The sequence below is a fragment of the Diadema antillarum genome, unplaced genomic scaffold (assembly GCF_040938485.1).
Source record: "Diadema antillarum isolate AM-2024a unplaced genomic scaffold, OU_Dant_1.0 seq00001617_RagTag, whole genome shotgun sequence".
Classification (NCBI taxonomy): Eukaryota; Metazoa; Echinodermata; class Echinoidea; order Diadematoida; family Diadematidae; genus Diadema; species Diadema antillarum.
This window is the reverse complement of record NW_027272329.1, coordinates 133,243-156,158: the sequence shown is the minus strand read 5'-3', so window position 1 is coordinate 156,158 and position 22,916 is coordinate 133,243. Positions and strand designations below refer to the sequence as shown.

At 37.5% G+C, this 22,916-nt stretch overlaps 1 protein-coding gene across 1 annotated transcript; it reads left to right on the top strand.

Moving 5' to 3' along the window:
- The first annotated feature begins 10,244 nt into the window (after positions 1–10,244).
- LOC139711139 (glycosyltransferase 8 domain-containing protein 1-like) lies at positions 10,245–22,597 on the top strand. The gene is made up of 8 exons (XM_071623058.1): positions 10,245–10,656; positions 11,544–11,642; positions 12,837–13,071; positions 14,880–14,997; positions 15,874–16,062; positions 16,675–16,841; positions 21,147–21,259; positions 22,195–22,597. The coding sequence occupies exons 1-8, from the start codon at positions 10,632–10,634 to the stop codon at positions 22,371–22,373; spliced, it is 1,125 nt and encodes a 374-aa protein (XP_071479159.1). The 5' UTR covers positions 10,245–10,631; the 3' UTR covers positions 22,374–22,597.
- The last annotated feature ends 319 nt before the right edge of the window (positions 22,598–22,916 follow it).

The window sequence follows — 22,916 nt, the reverse complement described above, 5'->3', positions numbered from 1 at the left end:
TTTTTCAGTTAAGTAATTTCGCAATAAAAGAAATAGAGAAACATAACAATAATTTCTTGGAATTCTTTCGTGGAATTCGCTATGTATTTTTTTAATCGCACCACACTATACTATACATTATAACTGGTGGGGTCTCCCTTTATATTGCTATCGATGACGGTATCAATATTTGAACATAATTGTCCGATTTTCCTTAAACTTCACTGATCTGTGTTCAAGTGATTACTTAATATTGCTTCATTATATAATTGAATAAGTAAGACATAATTGTGAGGAAAAGTGTCATTTAAATGATTATCATGCTAAATGTAGCAGTAGGATAAAACATAAAATAGTCCTGTATTAATCGAATGAACTTTTCAATGTATGAATCATGAAGGAAGGACTGTACATGGAGCTGGAGATTAAATGATTCATATCACTTTGATGACCTTTTCGAAATAGTATTATGACTGCAAAAATCAATTGCATTCGATTATTGCATACAGCAGATCAACATTTTCGCCACTATTCCTTTGCATAATATTTTTCAGATAAAGCAACGCGGTAGAACTTGTGCTATCGTACAATGGACATAAAAACGCAGTACCAAGAGACGGAAAATCTGTATTTCTACTGTCATTAGCGTCAGTACAGTAATTACGTAATCAAATTAGTTCTTGACGTTATTATTTAAGTGCCATTATTTTAAAATATGTAACATATATTTTTCATTCGTTTTCATGTACCACGCGAGAATAGCTGCCTATAATATGGGCACCGCAACTACACGCGAAGCGTGCAGAATAGGCCTATCAACTAACTAAACGTGGGTGTAGTACATGATGGTTCTCCTTTTTTCTCAGTCCTTCAACTTCAGCATAGACATCACTGATTACGGAGGCATTTCCTGCGTTTCTCAATGATGTAACGTATAAGAAGTGTGAGTTGGTTATACACTATAGCATAATATAACAGCGCGTAACAGCGTCCAGCAGTTCACTGTATAGTTATAGCTAAAATATTCAAGGTGCAAACTGCATTAAAGGTGATATGGGGAGAAATACTTATATATTAATAAGATAATTTGGGAAAAGTACTTTACCTCTGAAGAAGTATCCACGGGAATTCCTCTCTCACTTACGTCTATTTTCAGTCCAAGTGACGAGTATACTTATGCAACTCCTGTTTAGCAGACGATGTGTGTCCGTCTTGGCGCGCTAAAAACGATCCTTCGAATGACATGTGCGGAACAGAGCACTGTGACTGTACACATCGCATTGTGTCGCAATAGCAGAACTATAGAAGTGTAGTCTACTAAAAGTGGACCTCTCACTTCATAGACTTTACCATATACGCCTGAGGAGTTGAAATATGGTGATTACTTTATTTGTTTAGCCGTTATACCACGATATTAATATGATAATGACAACAAATTTTCCCACCTGGTGATAATGAATGAAAATGTTCTACCCTTAACAGGCACCGCTATATCCATAAACAACCATTTTTAGATAACATATCAACAGAACTTAACCTATAGACTTTATACAAGAAAAGTATATAAACATGCGCTGCAATATTTTCTGAACAAAATCGGATTAGAAAATACATCTCACTGTGAGTATTGCACTTTACTTTAGTCGGGCTTTTATCATTATCATAATAATCATATAGGAAAGACATAATGAAACATCGTTAATGTTGGATGAGATACATATTCATGTCTTGTAATAAAATGTTCTGTATTTTTAAACTGTAAAATTCAGTTTCCTTTGCTATTACGTGAAGAAGAAGTAATACAAAAAGTAACAAATGAAATGAAATGAAATGAAAATACTACTGTATCATGTGAATGGAGGCATGCGTTGGTAGCCGGCACCCCCCCCCCCCCCCCTTCCCCTTCAAGCCGAGGCACACAATCACACACACACACACAATCACACACACACACACACACACACACACACACACACACACACACACACACACACACACAAATCACAGAGACAAACACTGCCACTCTTCTAATTACATGAAATCAAATCAATGTTATTGTTGTTTTCTCAAATCGAAGTGTTACCCCAAACCGATCACACAATATAATACAAGTGCGACAGGTTTTAGACTACAGCCAAAGAGTCTATCTCTCCAGTATTTACTGATAAGTTTTGTATGGCGATACACAGGCTCTGAACCATGACTACACTTGCTATTCTGAGAGCCATTACTCATCATGCAGCTCAGTATACTAGAGTCTTTCGTCGAACACGTGGCTCATTATGTTCCCCTTCTTCTCCTCCCTCTCCTCCTCCTGCCCTCTTTTCATGGTCATCAATATCGATTTCTCCTCGATCCTTTCTTTCCTTCAGTTACACCCATCCTCCTCCCCTCAAGTTTTGTTTTCGGTCCCTAAATTCTCGTCCCTCTTCTGAACAATTTATTTTCCTCTTCTTATATATATTGTATTATATACATACATATATATATATATATATATATATATATATATATACATATATATATCATATTCATGTATCCTCTTAATTTTTTCGACAGGTTTGGAGTACCCCCGCAAGGCATGGCTCTCCAGTATACTGAAGTGTTTTCTGTGGCGATACACAGGCTCTATACAGTATGACTACGCTATTACAATATTCTTAGAACCATTACTCATCGGCTCAGTCGAGTCTTTCATCGAAAACGTGGCGCATTTTGTTCACCTCCTCCTCCTCCTCCTCCTCTTCCTCCTTCGCCGCCTCCTCCTCCTCCTCCTCCTCACCCTTTTCTTCTTGTCATCAATATCAAATTCTCTTTCTTCCTTTTCTTCTGTTTCTAATCCTCCACCTCCTCCTTCTCCTCCTCCTCCTCACTTCTTATCATTGTCATCAATATAAAAATCTCTTCCTTCCTTTTCTTCTGTTTCTAATCCTCTTCCTCCTCCTCGTCTTCGTCCTCCTCCCCGATGGGGTCATCCCACGAGACCGACACCCACGAGTCATACGGTCCACGAGACCGACATCAAAAATAGGTCCATGAGTCATACGGCCCATGAGTTATACGGCTCACGAGTCATACAGCCCATGAGTTCGACACTAGACACAAAGGGCTCACGAGACCGACACCAAGCAAAGAAAGCCCACGAGACCGACACTACACAATTTAGGCTCACGAGACCGACAGTACGCAAAAGAGGCTCACGAGACCGACACTAGGCAAAGAAAGCCCACGAGACCGACACTAGGCAAAGAAAGTTCACGAGACCGACACTAGGTAAAGAAAGCCCATGAGACCGACACTAGGCAAAAGAGGCTCACGAGACCGACAGGATGAACAGCGCCATCTCCATGTCAATTACAAATATGTACCTGTACAAAGGTGTTCCATTAAGGGGAAAATTACATACTGGCGGATGCAAATTCGTTACGCTGTCCAGCGAAAGATTGTTACTAACCAATAACAGCACCATCTACATATCAACGACATTAATTATGTATTTCTGCACGTGTAGCTTTTAGGGGGCAGTTTTGTCAGGCTACGGGGAGCGACATTTAATACCATTTTTTTTTCTTCTTTTTTTCATAGAATTGTCCTCTTCATAGGACCCCCCCCCCCCAAAAAAAAAAAGGAAGAATGAAAAAGTGATAGAGGACAAGAACAATGAATGGTTTACTTTTAGATGCCATCATGCTATATTAGATAGGCTTTGCTAATTTCTACTTAGACGGTGGACAGGATCTAAGTTTTTTCACCCTTTTCTTTCTCGCTTCACAAGTTAAGTAGGCCTAATATCCTTTCAGCCTGCTTTTACCCGTCTGCTTAGAATTCAATTTGTAATTTTCTCTTTAACTTTAATGTATGAAATTCAACGGATGAAACGTTTTTATTTTGTTTGTTTTTTTTTACTTTTTTTTTCTTTATCGCAGCGATTCACCTCGATTTCAGTATAGCTTGTGTTTGTAAAATTATTCTTCTCAAAACAGTACGTTTTTCATGAAATAGGAAAGTTACTTTCATGGATCCATCTTCTTTTTCCGAGTTCTTAACGCTGCCTTAATTGACAATTACCGGTACATGATTTTCTGTGATTTTTTTATTATTTCAACACTTTTGCAGATGACTAGCCCCCCCCCCCCATACCATATAAAGCAGGTGTGCACTACAACATTGACCATTTTGTGAATAATTTTCATGTAGTGAACTTCATTGCATACCTGGGTATTTTTCTAATTGGTTGAGCTGAATGTCCACATCATTTCATTATCATTTTTTTCTAAGTAGGTATACCGGTATGGGCTTTGCAGATAGGGAAACGAGGGTGTTTTGGCATTTTCGAAAGCAATGTTGAAACATCTCGTGCACTTTACTGAATTTTGTTTATTTTTTCACAAACACTCACATACGCAAACACAATTATTAAAGATCTTGAACCGTTCAGGGGGTGAGGGAGGGCAATTGACGGGGTAATACCCTAGCAACTCTCCTTTTCCATCTTTTATACCTTCTTTATGCCATTATCTGGACACCCTATACAGTTAATTGGTCTATAGGTGGCGCTGTTCATCCTGTCGGTCTCGTGGGCCTTCTTTGCCTAGTGTCGGTCTCGTGAGCCTCTTTTGCCTAGTGTCGGTCTCGTGAACCTCTTTTGCCTAGTGTCGGTCTCGTGAGCCTTTTAAGTGTAGTGTCGGTCTCGTGGGCTTTCTTTGCTTAGTGCCTGTCTCGTGAGCCTTTTGTGCGTAATGTCGAACTCATGGGCTGTATAACTCGTGGGCTTATTTTACTTGATGTCGAACTCACGGGCTTAATTTACTCAGTGTCGTACTCGTGGGCTGTATAACTGGTGGGCTGTCTTGTGAGCTGTATGACTCGTAAGTGGGCTGTATGACTTGTGAGCTGTATGACTTGTGGGGTGTATGACTCGTGGGTGTCGGTCTCGTGACGTGCACCCTCCCCGATCCCCTGGAGCTTTATTTTTTTTCTGTCCCTAATCATTGTACTCGGCTTTTAAATGTCTTTTCCTCTCCTTCTTTCACTCTTGATTTTTTTGTCCTTCCAATTTTCCTTCATTCTTCCTCTTTTCTTCATCAAGTCATCAATCTTCTTTTCGTTCTTGAAAGAACGAATAAGACATTATTGTTGTTATTATTATTATTATTATTATTATTACTATTATTATTATTGTTGTTACTAATATTATTATTATTATTATTATTATTATTATTATTATTATTATTATTATTATCATTATTATTATTATTTATCATCATCATTACCATCATCATCGTTGTTATTATTCCTGCAATCATTATCAATGGCCGCACAAGGTATGTTAATAGTATCAGAATTAAAGGGGTGGCATATAGTCTTGGCAGAGATGGGGATTTTACTTTTAACCTTTATTGGGATATAATGACAACCCACTTACAAATATTAAAGAGCATACAATTAAGAGGCATTCAGAGGCTATTTGATGAAAATTGGTCTTGAATTGGTATGAGATATCCAAAAACAAAGTAAAACGAAGCGAACCTGATAAAACGTGGGTCACATCTTTTAGGATCGCTCCGTTTTGGATATCTCAGCCATTTCAAAACAAATCGTCATCAAATAAACTTCATATTCCTCTTAGAATTGTTGATGCTCTTTAATATTTCATAGGTCGTTTTGTTATCTCTTCCAAAAAGTTGAATTCCCATCTTAACCAGAATTATATCATGTATGAAGTACAGTGCCTCGTCCGAGGTCCCGTCCGCATGTTTTGTGAAATGTTGCTGCCACCGAAGACATGACCTCGTGAGTAAATTTGCGTAGGTCATGATCATAGTTCGTATGCAAGCACAATGACTGCATATAAACTAATCAAGAAGTTGCCATAGGCGAGCTATAATCGAGTTTGTCTAGTATCGCCGTTTAAAAGAATGATAGAGCATTGGCTGAGGTGAGGATTCAACTTTTAACGTTTTGACTGTACTTAGAAACCACTTCATGAAAGTTTAGAGAGCATGCAAGTTAATTTGATGAAAATTCCTTTTGAAATGGCTGAGATATCCGACAACAAGATAAAACAAAGCTATCCTAATTAAAGGTGTGACCGACGTTTCATTAGAATTGCTTTACTTTGGATATCTCAGCCATTTTAAAACCAATTTTCATCAAAATAACTTTGCATTCCTCTCAGAATCATTTGCTCTTTCATATTTTGTAAGAGATTTCTAATTTCTAATTATACACAACAAACACATATTCACATTAACATTAACACATATTCACAACACATTTCCACGCAAACACCTCACATCTTGCACAATGCACAATGCACCACTGCACTTTTCCCCCTCATTCTTCCCTCCCTTCTCCTTATCGCCACTCAGTGAGTGGTGACTTATCTTATATTCTTACACTGTAGTATTGTTTAGACAATCATTTCTGAAGCCATTGTCCTCGTCAAGCGCTTGCTTATGACGATGGTCTCCTGAATTTCTGTACATCAAGAATTGCCTAATTTGTCATTGAGCAAGAGATAATACTGTGACTTATGTATGCATAAATGTATGCACAAAACAGTTTATTTTCATTTTGAATTGTATACAGTATATCAGGGGGGAAAAGTTGAATCTTTGAATTAATCATTTCATTCATTCATTCATTCATTCATTCATTCATTTCCATATCAAAATATAACATTTATAAAATTATCAAAACACAATTGCCTTGGTACATTTAAACATTTTGAATGGAGGGATCATAAAAAGCACACACGAGGCTTGTTGGAAATGATCCCCTACAAACAATTATTAATATATTTTAACTGAACAACAAATTATCAGACAAATTCAATTGAGAAAACAAAGGTGAAAGATACAATGAAAAGAGAATAAAAGAGGCAGTGGTGAAAACAATGCACAAATTACTTAAAGTTTAAGGTACATTTCAGCAAAAATATATTTGTTATAAAACCTTGTGGATATTTTGGACATTCCTGGTATTGTAATTGTGAATGGAACAATTTAAAATGAATTGGTTGCGAAATACTTCAGAAAAATCATTATTAGAAACTTTAAACATAAAAAATAGAGAAATGGATTCTTGAACAAGTAAAATTTTCATCTTAAGAAACAATGGCTTACCGGAAGCTAAATATGGAGAGAGGGTTATCACACGAATACTACGTTTCTGTAATTTATAAATACGATCAATATTTTTCTTTGTAGTAAAACCCTAGTAAACAATACTACAATATTTTATGTGAGCTTTAATTTGCTTTAATTGTCAGATTCAATTTATATTGTGCTCAATTTGTTTGTTCAATTGACTTTGTACTTCATTTATGTATGAAAAAGAAATTCAGAAATAAAATCAGAATCAATAGAATCAATTATCTCAACAACAACAAAAAAGTTATCATCGAAAAACATTGTAAACCGCGGAAGCCCTAGCTCAACCGAAACTGCAGCTTTTTACAATGAGTCTTACATAATTATAACCCAACCTTTAATTACAGGAACCGCCTATTGGAAGAGCTGTTACTGCCCGTGTTGTTAGATTATGAGGAAGGCCGATGTGACCGGAAGACACTAGACAGGGTGCTGTAGGAAAATTAATGAAAATCACTTCCTACGTGCTAGTTTTATAGTCGTATGTTGATTCGAACTGCAGTGGAGAAAACTATGTGAATCAAGAGTAAAATGAAGGTTATAACACAAACAAGGAAAACATGTACAAAGCATTTAGACATGTAGCTGTCCACATCTTCTCTCAAAGTTGTGTTTGATCTCATTATCTCGCCAAAAAATTAATTCAAAAATATAAAAACCTTAAGCCAAATATATGAGGCTTCAGGTGTATCTAACTAAAATTACACCATCCCGTTAAAGGCATGGTACAATATTGGTGGAGATGAGAATTAAGCTTTTCACTTTTTGCGAGATACAAAGAAAACACTTATGAAATAGTACAGAGCATACCGTTTTAAGAGGAATTCAAAGTTTATTTGATCAAATTGGGTTTGGAATAACCGAAACATCGAAAAACAAAGTAAAACAAAGTGATCGTAATAAAGTGTGGGTCCCACACTTATTAGAATCCCACTGTTTTGAATATCTCAGAGCCATTTCAGAACCAATTTTCATCAAATAAACGTTGAATTCCCCATGGAATTACATACTCTTTCATATTTCATAAGAGGTTTCGCATTATCTCACCGCAAAAAAAAAGTTAGAAACCTGTAGGTCTCAACCAAAACTATACGACCCCTTTAAAATTTGCATCTGTTAAAATGATATATCTTTATAAACTACTTTATTCTTATTCAGTTTTAACCAGTTAGTGTCGACAATAGGGATCCTAGTGTATGGTTCTTTGCTTGTCTGTTTTGTTTTGTTTTGCTGGGTTTTTTTTTAGATTTTCATCGGGCAATTCTCTCCAATTTATAATTTTGTGAGAAGTTTGCAGGTTCGTTGAATGCAGAAAAATTAGTGAAATATATTTTCTCTTTCATTTTTTTTTTAAAACTCGAGGAGACACGGATAAACCGCATCCGAATCTTTATGGGACAGAAGATTTATCGCGAATTCACAAAATCTGTATGTCTCTAAAAAGTGCATCCAGTACCGTATGTCAAAAAAAAAAAATACAACGGGGCCGTCACAATGATATCTTAAAAAATATTGCATCAATCTAAATACAAATTCAGGGTATGACATGCATGACATGCTTTATAACAATCCACATTTCTCTGTGACCACTTAACCAAATCGAATGGGGATTTCTGCAAAATAGAGCTAAAATGTTATATTTTAAGACCCTGAAGTAGCTTTTAAAAAATTAATCATTATATTGGGTATTATCAATGCGAAAATCTGATTGTAATTTTGGGGACATACAGCAGTATGTCCCCCAAAAATTACAATCAGATTTTCGAATTGATAACACCCAATATGATAGACCTGTCTAAGTGCTACTTCAGGATCTTAAAATAATACATCTTAGCTCTATTTTGCAGAAAACCCCATTCACTTTGGTTAAGCGGTCACAGAGAAATGTAGATTGTTGTAAGGCATGTCATGAGTCTGATTCTTCCAATTTTAGCAATTCAATGCTCTTGTGTGTGAATAATAGACAGAACTTGGAGGGAAGCGATTCCCGACATCCTCTACAAAATTCCTCATTTCTCTTTGACCACTGAAGCAAATCGAATGGGGTTTTCTGTAAGATATGGGCAATGAGTTATAGTTTCATACCCTGAATTTGTATTTAGATTGATTCACTATTTTTAAAGATGTCATTGCGGAGGGTTCCGTTGTATTTTTTATTTTTTATTTTTTATTTTTTATTTATTTTTTTATTTTTTTATTTATTTTTTTATTTTTTATTTTTTTTTTTTTGGGGGGGGGGGGGAACATACTGTATACTCTCTTAATCTGTCGTACTGTATGACTGGTATAGTATGGTGATTTTGTAAAGGGGAGGGGCTATAACATGGTCGCTGGATGATTGACATAATTGGCCTAATTAAAGAATAATTTTCTATTCTTGCAAAGCATACCCTAGAGTTTCGCTCTGATGACGTCATCTTTTAATCTAATTAACATTAATTTATGCAGGCTGTTGTTGATATTTCATTCTATACTGAAAAAAAAATAGAATAATGATTCTTAGTTTTCTGTATTACGTTTTACTAATTTCAATCACGGATTTCCACCATTCTCTTGTCTATGAGTTTACGGCCTCTTGATCAACCTAAAAATGGAATGGGCTAGTCTCTCACGGAAAATTAACGTCTTGATTGGGAATTATGGCATAGAATTATGCACTCCCGGCATTTTTTTTTTCTCATTTTTAATGATAAGCCTTGAACTAGGCATTATACCAATTTCATACATCGATTTGTTAGTTAGTTAGTTAGTTAGTTAGTTAGTTAGTTAGTTAGTTAGTTAGTTAGTTAGTTGGTTGGTTAGTTACTGTAGTAAGTTACCGGTACTTAGTTATAGTTAGTTGGTTAGTTAGTTGGTTAGTTAGTTAGTATGTATGCAGGCCTACTTCAGTTTATCAAACTGATTAAATCATTATGAACATTTCTTTGTTATTAAAACTCGGCGTGCAGCTTGCTATTTTTGTCAGTTGAAATGCCACGTAGTATGTTGTTGACCAGTGTGTTTATCATCGTCTGCGGCCGTACTGTATATACAATACCGCAATGTGTGTTCACTATACCAAACAACAATACAACAACAGCAACAAAGAAGCAGAAGACGTAGGCACCTCGATTTGAGCGAAGACAGAGCTGACGTGGTCGGACCATCATTCAACCAGAAACCTGTATAGGGTTATATCTCGTCCCTTGTACCTGTCACAATTGTTTTTAAGTTTTCAGAGGTAACTCCAGAATATTACAGCACTTTTGAGCTCTGATTCCAGTGATTTGTCGCAGAGACAGTGATTGCTGATGCATCAGTTTTACATCCGTAGTCCCACACGTTGTTATTTCTGTGGTGTAGGAAGGAAGGGACCCCCAATCCAGCACTCGCAGCAGAAGTCGCATTGCATGGCCAGCATTGCATTGCAGTTGCCCTCTTACCTTAGATCAACCTATTTTAGCAAAGGAAAAAATCCAAGGATTGTATAGCGAGAAGTGAGAGCAGCAACCTGATGACATGGCACGCGTTCACGTGACAACATGTAAGTCATCATATTCTTGCCTCTTTTTTATGAAACTAAAAAATAAATCTTAATAGATTCTAATACATTTATTAAAAATTTAAAGTGAAAGTGGGTTGCTCGGTTAGAGGTATTTGGAGCCATGCCCATGGCCAGTTGGGCGTGGGCTAGATGTACAGTGACGCTACATTGAGAAATAGTGGTTCCATGACAATGGCTCTTGCAACAATTGCTCCTATTAAATATCTGCATGCTTTTAAGCCAAACCTAGATTCCATCCACATCCACATATACAATCCTAAACCTTACCTCATCCTAAATACTCACATCAAGCTATACCTAGAAAAAAAAAATGGAAACTTCAAAGTTGTTTTGTTTAATCATGCTTCATTTTTGGGGATAATATAACTATTTTAATTTACCTGTCATCATAGCATCAATCTCTAGATTCTTTTTGCCATTCATAATGTGGCATAATTTGAAAGTGCTTAGTAATGTTACATTCAAACAAATTCATATATTTATTCTTACTACTAAATCACCATTTATTCATTTCAAGTCAATTAAAAACATGGTCATCCTTTGCAGGTTTATAATTACATGAATGAATACATTTCATCAAATATATTATTAGAATATAATTTGCCGTGGCAACTTAAAAGGTTGGTAACTAATGTTACCAAAAAAAAGGATGTGACCAAGAGAAAAAATGTCTTGTGACAGAAAGTGTGCAAAACTGTAAGTTGCTAGAAACAAAGTGTTGTTTTAATTTCACTTATAGCATCATGGCAAATGTTCCCGCAAATATTTTTAGCAGTTCAACCAGTAATTTTTTTTAGCTAGACACCCAAAATCACTCAAACTTTGATATTGCTAACAATTGACTTTCTTGTATGTTTGTCTTTCAGTTGTTACTGTGTGCCTTGTGGCCCTGGTATTGTACATCCTTTATTTCCACACACCACAGGCAGATGAAGAGGAGATAGATCCACCAGCTGCAATCAAAGGTTTTTATATTTACTCATTTTTCTTTTCTGGAGAAAATGACCACACTTCACAAAGTTTAACCAAAGCAAAACAAAGAGAACAAAATCTCTTTCATTTTCTGTTCACCAGCTAAATGTTTGTAATGCCAAGGGTAAGTGAAAGAAAAGCTCAAGTATATTTGTAATATCTGTTGTAACCATGGCAAAATATCAGCCACAAATTTTGACCCCGAGAGTATTTGTGAGTAATTTGCCAGAATCTGTTAAATATCTATGTTACATATCAATACGTTGTGAACAGTGAAACAAATGCAAGAGAGAGCTGTTAGCTCAAATAATGGAGTGACAAATAATATTATTTTCTCAGAGAAATTACAAAGATCACTTTGCATAGGTGTAGTCCAGTGCAGGTGCGTAGTAAATCAAGGTGTATTATTCTTCACAATGATTGATACTGCTGACAGACATCTAAATGAGTACATCTGACTGTTGTGATGTGATTGACATGCTTGTAAAATAGAAGTAAAAATGAAAATTTTGACTTATAAATTTATGCATTTGGGTACTTATTTTTTCTTGTTACCCAGAGGATCTATAAGGAGTTTCCTACTAAAAGCAGTGAATTCAGTGGACTCTAGTATGTATGAAGTGGAGTTGCCATGCAAGGCAAGCCTTGGACAAGCTCCCTGATCACCATAGACCTCCAAACCATTGTGAATTCATAGGAAAAACTTTGAATTTTTGACTTTTCCCAGCTCTTGTTTCAATATGAACTTCCTATTTTTCTTGATAATTTTACAACACACCTTTACACGTGGGAGCTGCTCGCTCTTTCCTACTTTTTGATCAAATAATTGGTGTTGTTCAAACAGAAAGGTTGGGAGTTCTGCCATCAGTAACAATTCTTTAATGCAACGCTGCACACTGGCACTGGTTCGACGGTCCCTGACCAGTGAAATTCACAGTTGGACCAGTAACTTTTTCAGGAATGGACCAGTAAAAAATAGAAAAACTAGGTACCTATCAGTGCAACAGACAGGTCGGACCAGTAGAAAAAATTGCTAAGTGTTCAGCCCTGTTTAATGGTAAAGATTGCCAAGTACTTACAATCATGCATTATGAAATGGTCTTAATACATACAATAAGTAAGAGTCAGAAGGTAAAAATTGAAACAACTTATTCGCTTTCCTCTTGTTTTTCCACCCAAACTACTAGACATACACATAGGCGGAGTTCCAGCAAATAGTGCATACCGTGACAATCCACAGGGCCTCCCCAGTAAGAATGTGACCAAAGGCTCGGGACAGGAGGGCAAGGTCAACGTCCTCCTGTGCTCAGATGGTTCGACGCTGGGCGGGATGGTGGCGGCCATGAACAGCATATACCTCAACTCTCGGGCCAAAATCAAGTTCTACCTGGTCGTGGACAAGGACTCCCTGGACCATTTAAGGTGACTCTCTGAGCAGGGCACAGCATGAAAAAGACCAGAAATTCTGTGCATTTCTAATTACTGTATCCCCATGAGCAATCTCTTATTGTCATTTTGATCTTACAGTAGTATGTCTTGACCAATCTCTCATACTTTTTTGAAGCTCTTAGCCCCCAAAAGTCTGGCCTGGTGAGGGTTAAAGGACAAGTTCACCTTCATAATACATGTGTATTGAGTGAGAGCAGCAGTATTCATAGAACACAACAGTGAAAGTTTGGAAAATTAGACAATCTGTTCAACAGTTTCAAATTGTTAAAGTTTCTGCGCAATTACTCCTGCATTTGTAGATAGATAAGGAAAATATAAAAAAGAAAATATCACATAATTTCATCATTTTTTTTTTTTTTTTTTTTAGGGGGGGGGGGGGGATAAAGTACACATTCCCTTGACTTGTCACCAGTTGACATGTTGAGTGTAATATTATAACCCCTGCTTTCTAAAAGAGGCAGGTCAAGTGTTCTTTTATTATGCAAGAAAAGTAAGAGCATGTTGAATTTTCTTTGTATTTTCTCTACTGTAAAAGCGGTTTCTTTCGCGGTGGTTTTATTTTCGCGCTTTGAGGTTGAACCGCGAATTTAACATCACGCGAAAATGTTTTGAACACACCGCTTGTTACAATGCTGTTGCGCACATGCACACACGAAGATTCCGCGCATTGAGTGTATTGATGGTCAACACACACACAGCGATACCGCGCAATGTAGGTACAAGCATGTTATAAAGTACACGAGAGACAGGATTTCAGGTAAGCCTGCCTTTAAATCTAATTTCTATGTGATAAATAAAAGAATAATTGGATTATAGTTTGGGTTTTCATGTGCAAAATAAAACAGTTTTTGCCGACTGTGAATTCACAGATTTTGCCGACCGCGAATTTAAACACACGCGAAAAAGTCGGCACCGATGGAAACCGCGAAAGTATCTGTACGCGAAAGAAACCACTTTTACAGTATATTGTTCTACACATGTGACATCACGATATGTAATAGTCTTCTCATCCAGTGATGGGCGGCACTGAAACTTCAACAATTCATAACTTTTGAACTTATCATCCAAGTTTCGTCAAACTTTCACTGGCATGTTTTATTGATATTGCTGCACTCTTTCAATTCACATGCATATGAGGGTGAACTTATCCATTAACACTGAAGTGCTAATGGAATTGACTGTTCTTCCTCACCCAGCCATTCCAAGGTGAAAGATGATCAGATGCATTATACTGGTAGTCTGCTAATTTGATGTCAATGTGATAGCTGGATTTTAAAGGGGGGTTTCCCCACACGTGTATGTGGAAGCAGCAGATGCAGAAGGATATTGGAATCACTTGGTGAGAGTTAGGGGAAAATCAGACAATTTGTTCCAAAGTTATAAACTTTTTAATTTATGGCCAGTTCTATGTACTGCCCTAATTAGAGAGGAACTTTAAAACTATGTGTGATATTGCAGTATTGAAGCAATATAAAAAAAATATGAGGGCAGTGCTATTTGATTTAAAGAAAATGTATTCTCTTCAGAACATCAAACAAGCCCTTAATCAAGGTCCTCCATGAGGCATTTAGAATGATATTTACTTTCTCACATTTCAATAAAGAGTTAATACAGGGAATGTTTATGCAGGTTTTTGAAATTCCATTGACAAATACAAATTTAGTTACCTAGTGTATTAGCGTATAAGATTTAAAGAGGTGCATAAGCTAGTGCCTCCTGTTGGCCATATTCAATGGTTATTTGTTCATCTCCCTCTCCCCTTCTCTCCACCTCCCCCGCAGTAAGTGGATAACTCAGTCCAGCCTGAAGGATCTGGACTACACTATCAAGGTGTTTGACGAGTCATGGGTGAAGGACAAGATTACTTTCAGAGACAGACGGATGGAACTTGGTTCCCCGGTCAGTACTCAAGTATTCTTCTCCTTATCATCTTTAACTGTTCACAGTTTCATTGCCAGTTGCCTTTTCAGTTATCACCATCACAGACATCAATTCGATTCAATTTTATTGTCCATTTTGAGCTGGAAAATTGTTTTGAATGCATACATTCTGTGGATATGACGACTAGGATTTGGACAGAACATCTCTTAACTGATTATCTGACCATTAATTTAAAAAAGAAAAAAGTCATTTTCACCAAAATTTGAGATACAAGGTCTTGTCACCCCAGTGACAACAGATATAAGAGGGATATACAGCAATATAATGTCACTATTAATGTCACAGATATTAAAGTGATATACTCAGTACTTAAGAGAAAAATTTAAATCATCCCCATTGCCATGATTTTCAGCATTTCTATCTCTTCTGGCATCATTATCATCACTACCTCTACTCCTTACTGTCATCATCATCATCATCATCACCACCATCGCCATCTGTTATCATTATTCTTATTATCATCTCTCTCATCACACTATCACCATAATCATGATCATCATTGTCGTCATTATCTTTACAAGTCAGGAACATCATCATCAGAACCTTGCAAGAGATTATCACCCTGCATCTTTCTTGCCTTCATTAGAGTAATTATCATTAGCATATTGGTATTCTCATGATTAAATGCTCACCTTCATTTACAACTTCAAGGAATACCATTTCTCTTATTTTTTTTTTTCTCTTTCTTTAATTTCCTATTTTTGCCAATGGCAATGCAAAAAAGAGTTTAGCCTGTATTGGGTTTGACTACTTATTGCAGATCGCAAGATTCGGTGATTCCCTCAAGTGAATTTGGTCTCATTTTCAGGGTGTGTGTTGTGTCTCTCACTACAGCTCAACTATGCCCGCCTGTACTTTCCGCGTATCTTCCCCGACCTCAAGGGGCGTGTCATCTTCGTTGACAGCGACACCATCACCCAGGGCGACATTGTCGAGCTCAATGCCACCAAGCTGGAGCCGGGGCATGCAGTCGCTTTCTCCGACGACTGCTCGGCGGTCACCTCAAGATACGGAATCATCATTGTAAGAAAAACTCTGTCAAAATGTAATGCTATGTATCACTTTAAAAGCCTGTAGTGTATCATACTAGATGTCTTCCTGCCAGAACAGCACAAACAAATATATTCTACACATGTATTTATCTATCATCAAACTTCCAAAGTCTAACATTTGTACCAGTCAGATTTAAGAGTGCGACATCTGAAGATAAGGCGGCTTTGAATTGTACCTCACACTCTGACAAAGATTAGACACAGGGTTTTTTTTCCTCTTCTAAAGTATCTTGAAACGTCTTGTAGGGATTATTTCCTCTCAGAGTTACACAGAAATGTGATTGTCATATTCATCTAATCACAGTCACATTCTAATCAGTGATCTGCCTAATCACTGTAGGTATTGCTGCTTCAACAGGATAGCTGGCTCCAAAAGGGAGTCTCTGAGAAAATGTGATGTGTCTATGTGAGTGACAATAAGCTTTTAAACAAGTATTTGCACATTCAACATATAAGTTTTTTTGTCCCCTTCCACAGATAAAGTTTATTGAAAAATAATCTGTTCAAAGAAAGTTGTGTAATTGTTGAGATTAAGACCCATTCAGTACATTTTACTCTTTCTTTAACCCTTTGACTGCTGTAGAATAAATATGCCAGCTTCCTGAACTTCCAGAACGAGAAGCTTAAAGGCCTGGGGCTCAACCCCATGGAGTGCTCCTTCAACACCGGAGTCTTTGTTGTGGACGTGGCAGAGTGGAAAAAGCAGAACGTCACTGCCCGTCTTGACTACTGGGTCACCGTCAACTCAAAGTGAGTCAAGGGAATTATATATAGGGCGCAGTGTTCACGCTCATTAATTTTCATCATATTCTCAGGGATGCGATGTGTGCCATGTCCTTAAATACATGGCAAGCATACAAAAAAAAAGTATCAATGGACATACAGTACATGGACACAGATGGAATTGATTCAAACACATCTGTTTCAACTTCCAAGCAGTATTTAACGGCTCTCTTTTTGTGTCGTACTACGCCTCTCTTTTTGTGTCGTACTTTATCAGGATCTCTTTCTATGGAGACTTGTCAGATTATTATGCAGACATGAACAAATTTTATTCACTTCACAATGAAAGTGATACTGCTGACAATGATAATCTTCATCAGTAATCACAAATATCATTTGTGGGTGGGCGTGAGTTTGAAATAGTTTTGTGAATTGCACAGCATAAGTGTGTGAAGCATTATTAATTTTTTTTTTCTTTGTTTGCATGGCTATGCAATATATGATGATGATGATTATAATATGACTTTATATTGCACCAAATCCACTCTTTAAAGTGCTCAAGATGCATACATACTATTATTACCCCGGTCACTAGATACATAATTTCCAGCCAGCACTGACATTGCACACTCTCCACTCCCTGGGGAGCATTCCAGCCAGTTGCAGCCATTTTACAGGAGTACGCATGCTGACCAACCAACATAAACATTCTTATCCTACCGGGTACCCATTCATACTCCTGGGTAGAGAGCAGCAATAATGTGGGTTAAAGTGAAAACAAAGTTCTGGTAAGGGCTTGAGAACCCGTCTGGCACCATTTCATATTTGCTTGCAATATATCGAAAGAGTCTACAAAGAAACTTACCTGGCTGACGCGGTTTGCCAGAATGATGAGTCGTTTTGGAGTATTTTGAGAAAAATAATAAAAGTCGGTAGACCGACCTTTATTCCAGAAGGCTCCAGACTAACTCGGTCTCAGGGAAAACTCGACCCTATTTCAGACAATTTACACACAGTTCATGATCGCCATGTTCATCAGTACTCTATAATACTACGGGTACCAAACGAGGCCTTACTGAGCAGACAGGAAAGTGCGTGCTAATCCTGTACAAAACAAATGGACAGCGCGGTCCTCAAGCCTACTAGTATATACGCACATCACCTCAGTTGCTGAGACGCGCGGTCTTTGAAGTTTTTGTTGTGGTTTATCAAGCGTCTTTGATTGTTTTTAGAGGTGCTTGAGACGCGCACACTAATTTTGCATGCGCGCCAAAGAGGTTTTTGTTGCGCGTGTTGTAACAACTCGGACCATTACTGCGAGTAGCCAGAACGCTACAATGTAGTTTATACAGGCCGCTCCCATATGCATAGTACACCACACTGTACAATCCAGAGGGACAACCAATACAACTCATCCCGCCGTCAAGCAAAGCGAGGCCGAGTTATCCCCGAGTCCGAGTCTAGCCTGAGCCCGTTCGGGTAAGTTCTGAGAGTGAACGTTTTTGGTTACCCAGGTCGAAAAGCCAGTAGAAACCAGTAAGCATTTTTTAAGTGGTCTTTACTGGTTTTAACTGGTCTTAAACTGGTTTCAACTGGTACCAGTTGAAATCAGAAGGCAACTCCAAATTTCCAGTAACAAAATAAGCAATTCTAATTGAAACCAGTTGATACCAGTTTAATCATACTGGTACCAGTTTATACCAGTTGAAGTTGCACTGCTTACCAGTTGAAACCAGTACAATTATACTGGTACCAGTTTATACCAGTTGAAGTTGCACTTACCAGTTGAAACCAGTACAAGTCTACTGGTACCAGTTGAAGTCTTACTGGTACCAGTTGAAGTCTTACTGGTACCAGTTTATACCAGTTGAAGTTACACTGCTTACCAGTTGAAACCAGTACAAGTCTACTGGCACCACTTTATACCAGTTGAAGTTGCACTGCTAACCAGCTGAAACCAGTACAAGTCTACTGGTACCAGTTTATACCAGTTGAAGTTGCACTGCTTACCAGTTGAAACCAGTACAAGTCTACTGGTACCAGTTGAAGTCTTACTGGTACCAGTTTATACCAGTTGAAGTTACACTGCTTACCAGTTGAAACCAGTACAAGTCTACTGGTACCACTTTATACCAGTTGAAGTTGCACTGCTTACCAGCTGAAACCAGTACAAGTCTACCGGTACCAGTTTATACCAGTTGAAGTTGCACTGCTTACCAGTTGAAACCAGTACAAGTCTACTGGCACCAGTTGAAGTCTTACTGGTACCAGTTTATACCGGTTGAAGTTGCACTGCTTACCAGTTGAAACCAGTACAATAAGTCTACTGGTTGCCAGTTGATACCAGTTCACGTCTCATTGTGTACCAGTTGACACCAGCTGAAGTCTACTTTTTGAATTCGATTTGTTCATCAATTAAAACTGAATTAAAAAGTTAACCAAACTTAATTAAAACATTAGAGTAAAAAGTAAACAAAACACAATAAAACAAAACATTTGACTTGATTGAACTTGGACTCTTAGTGATTTCAACTAAATTCAGTTGGAATCAATAAGATCATTTGACACTTTAATTGACAGACTGTATTTTGACCAGTTTGTGTGTGTTTGTGTGTGTGTGTGTGTGTGTGTGTGTGTGTGTGCGTGTGTGTGTCGGTTTGTGTGCAAATTAGTTGACAAAAATTGATACCCATGTACCTGACTGGACTTGCTTACAACTTCATTCTAGATTTAAACCCAGTAACTAAACCATTGAAATTCTAATACCAGTTGATACCAGTTGGTTTCTATTGGTTTCTACTGGTTCTTTTGCTCGTGAATATTCATAAGCTATTCAAATTCTCTTCGTGAAAAAGACAAAATATTGTTAAATTTAATTTTTTTAATGATTTAAATAAACTCAGAAATGTCTGAAATGCAAGAAAAATTTATCTAATATTATTACCGTGATATTCACAATTTCAACTTGTACCTTTGATGAGGTATTTTCATATTTTTATACTAAAAGTTTAATCTACTTGGTAACCATATCTTAAATCATTAGTGGAAAAGTGAGCAAAGAAAATGGGATTCCATCGGGATTCGAACCCGAGACCTCCGGATTGCTATCCGGAGGTCTCGGGTTCGAATCCCGATGGAATCCCATTTTCTTTGCTCACTTTTCCACTAATAATTTATATTCTTTCTGGTCAGTTTATTCTGTCTTTATATCTTAAATCATTACAACTATATGGCCCTATATAAATGAATGAAATATCCCTGGTACTAACTAGGTCTAGGATGTAGGCTAAGCCTAAATGTACTTCTAGGTATAGGCTTTAAGACTAGCTGTAGGATTATGATAGGTTAGATATTAAAAATGTGTTGACATACACGAAACACCCATACATCAAACAATTCAACACAAAGTTAATTTTGTCAACTAGATCCCAGTTGATTCCAGTTGATACCAGTTGATTCCAACTGGTACCAACTGGTACCAGTTGATTCCAGTTGGACGAATACCACTTGAAACCAGTTGAATGAATACCAATTGATACCAGTTGATTTCTAGTCACACATTCCAATTTCCATATTGAAACCAGTTGCCTTAACTGGAATCAACTGGTACCAGTACCAGTTGCCAACTGGTTTTTCGACCTGGGTAATATTTCCCATTTTCGTCGTTACCCATCGAATATCTTGTTATTACAGCGTTATTCCGCACATTTCCTAGGCATACTTTCACATTTTGGAGCAAAATTTGACAACTTTTGCAGGCGTACCAGAACTTTTTTTGGGCTTTAAGTGCATTACTGAAGGGCAAATGTGTTGGGCTTCACATGGGTTCCAACCCTGAACCCAAACGATGCTTATTTGATTCAGAGATTGGCACTTTTATCATCATTATGCGCGGTCAGACTGGCAAAAGATTGAGAAGTTTAAGATCGCAATCTTTAAGATCTCGAAGTTTTGCCAGTGTGACCGCAAACATCCCACCAAACTTCCCTCGAAACTTCTCACGAAACTTCTCCCTCCAACTAGGGATTTTTCCCCCTCCAACTAGGGATTTTTTCCTCACCCCCGACAAACTTCTCGATCTGTTTGCGGTTGGTGACTTTGAAGCGCGAGGCCATTGTCACATACAGATGTGCATTGTTGTACGTCACAATCACTAGCCATCGGACGGTGCGCTCTCTCTTCTTTCTTGCCCGCGCGCACCAATGACCCAGTGTGCCAGTGTGACTGCACGACAAAAGATCGCAAAGACTTTGCGATTTTAACCTTGCCAGTCTTTTGCCAGTCTGACCATGCCTATTGTTGTTTTTCATCGTCACTGTTTTTCACAAACAGAGAGGATGTCTATGGTAACCAGAGAGGAGGGGGGCACTCGGGACCCCCCATGCTCATCGTCTTCTACAAGAAGTACACCGCTATCCCTCCGGAGTGGCACATCAGGCATCTAGGTAGAGCTCCCAAAATTACTTCCTGTTCATGATTATTGTACCCTGAATATTGTACCCTCCAGTTTTGTGTTGTTTTTTGATAAGCAAGCAGTTTGGTTTTGTGTGTCTGTGCTCTTTCTTCAAATTTTCACTCAAATCATCATGTATTCTGTATTCATTTGCCTTAGATATTATTTCTTTCAATGACGATATAAAAGTAATGCACTGATTTATTCAATTTAAAGGTTACGTTGAACTGTGTTCATGATTTATTATTTAACAAACATCCAAACCCACTACTGTGCAATGGAATCAAGTCATGTATTGTAATTATCACACCAAAATTGATTCATGCTTAAAATTGATAATTTCATTATTTTAACATTATACCTTTGATTAATTCAAGGAGATTTTATGGAAGATAATGCTGACTGAGTAAAACATCAGAAAAGAGCCAATTTCAGGGCAAAAACAGAAATCATAAGGAATTTCCCACTGTGTGATTGCTAACTGAACATGGAATCCCGCAGTCACTGGGGGGGAAAAAAAAGTATGTTCAGATCACGATGCAAGAGTGGATCTAGTAGCACTCTTCACTAATTCTATGAGCAAAGGAAACCAGCAATTATAACTTTCTCAGATTCATATGAAGAAAGAAATTGACTTTCCTGTTCTGCCAGAAGACAGTGAAAAGGTTTTTTTTTTTTCTCTCAAAATATGGACAAATTCTATCTTCCTTGAAACAATTTTGCCTGCCACAAGAGCTATGTCACACTTGTGACACCGAGGAAACTGTTTTGTGGTGAGGTACAGGAAGCCAATGATCTGTACAGTTGAAATCAGTCATATTTTCAGAAATTTGTTTGATTTGTAGTCTACTCGTAGATTTTACAATCGCTAGAGGGGAATTGTTAGAAAACGTCTTAACACGTACGTCACTGCCGTTGGCTTTGTAGGTGTTACGACAGGCGCACGTTATTCTGAGGCATTTCTGAAGGCGGCCAAGCTTCTGCACTGGAACGGTCGATTCAAGCCGTGGGGGCACAACTCGCAGCACACCCTGGTTTGGGAGAAATACTACGTCCACGACCCCACGGGGGAGTTCCAGATCGCACGGCGGTACGGCAATGTCTGAACACAACTCTTCGCTTCTAATAGTACAACTCTCGGCAAAGCCAGGACAGCTTCAGCGTCTGATGTATATTGTGTGTTTTCCAGAAGTATGGAGTCGCAGTTTTCATTGAATGTGTCGGAATTTAGAAATAATGTTTGTAATTAAGTCTGCATATTTGATGAAGATGAAGTCTTGATAATTTACTCCAGTAAAGATAAAATATTTGTTTCATTTTGATAGAAGATGGTGCATGTCATATTTTCTTGTTTTCCATTTTTCCATGGTCTTTGATAATTGAGATCCAATAGATATCATCTTCTACCATTTTGTTATTATGCATCAATTTTAGTTAGAATCACTTCTCCATTTCTTATTCTATTCCCACCTTTGATGAGAACATACTATGATGAATATATTTTTTTTACCGCTCTCTTTGTTTTCTCTGATGGCTTTCATCAGATATTGAGATTATCTCTGTTGATAGCTGGACCATGTTTTTATTTCATCTCTCTCATATTTTGCCAGCCATGTTGTTTATTTCTGATGCTGACTCTCACATTGTGA

What these genes read in the sequence shown, in the direction of transcription:
- LOC139711139 (XM_071623058.1), top strand. Translation starts at nt 10,632, where the DNA reads ATGGCACGCGTTCACGTGACAACAT. An exon ending in GGATGGAACTTGGTTCCCCG is followed by an intron (nt 14,998 to 15,873) that starts GTCAGTACTCAA and finishes CTCTCACTACAG; the next exon opens with CTCAACTATGCCCGCCTGTA. An exon ending in CAAGATACGGAATCATCATT is followed by an intron (nt 16,063 to 16,674) that starts GTAAGAAAAACT and finishes TGACTGCTGTAG; the next exon opens with AATAAATATGCCAGCTTCCT.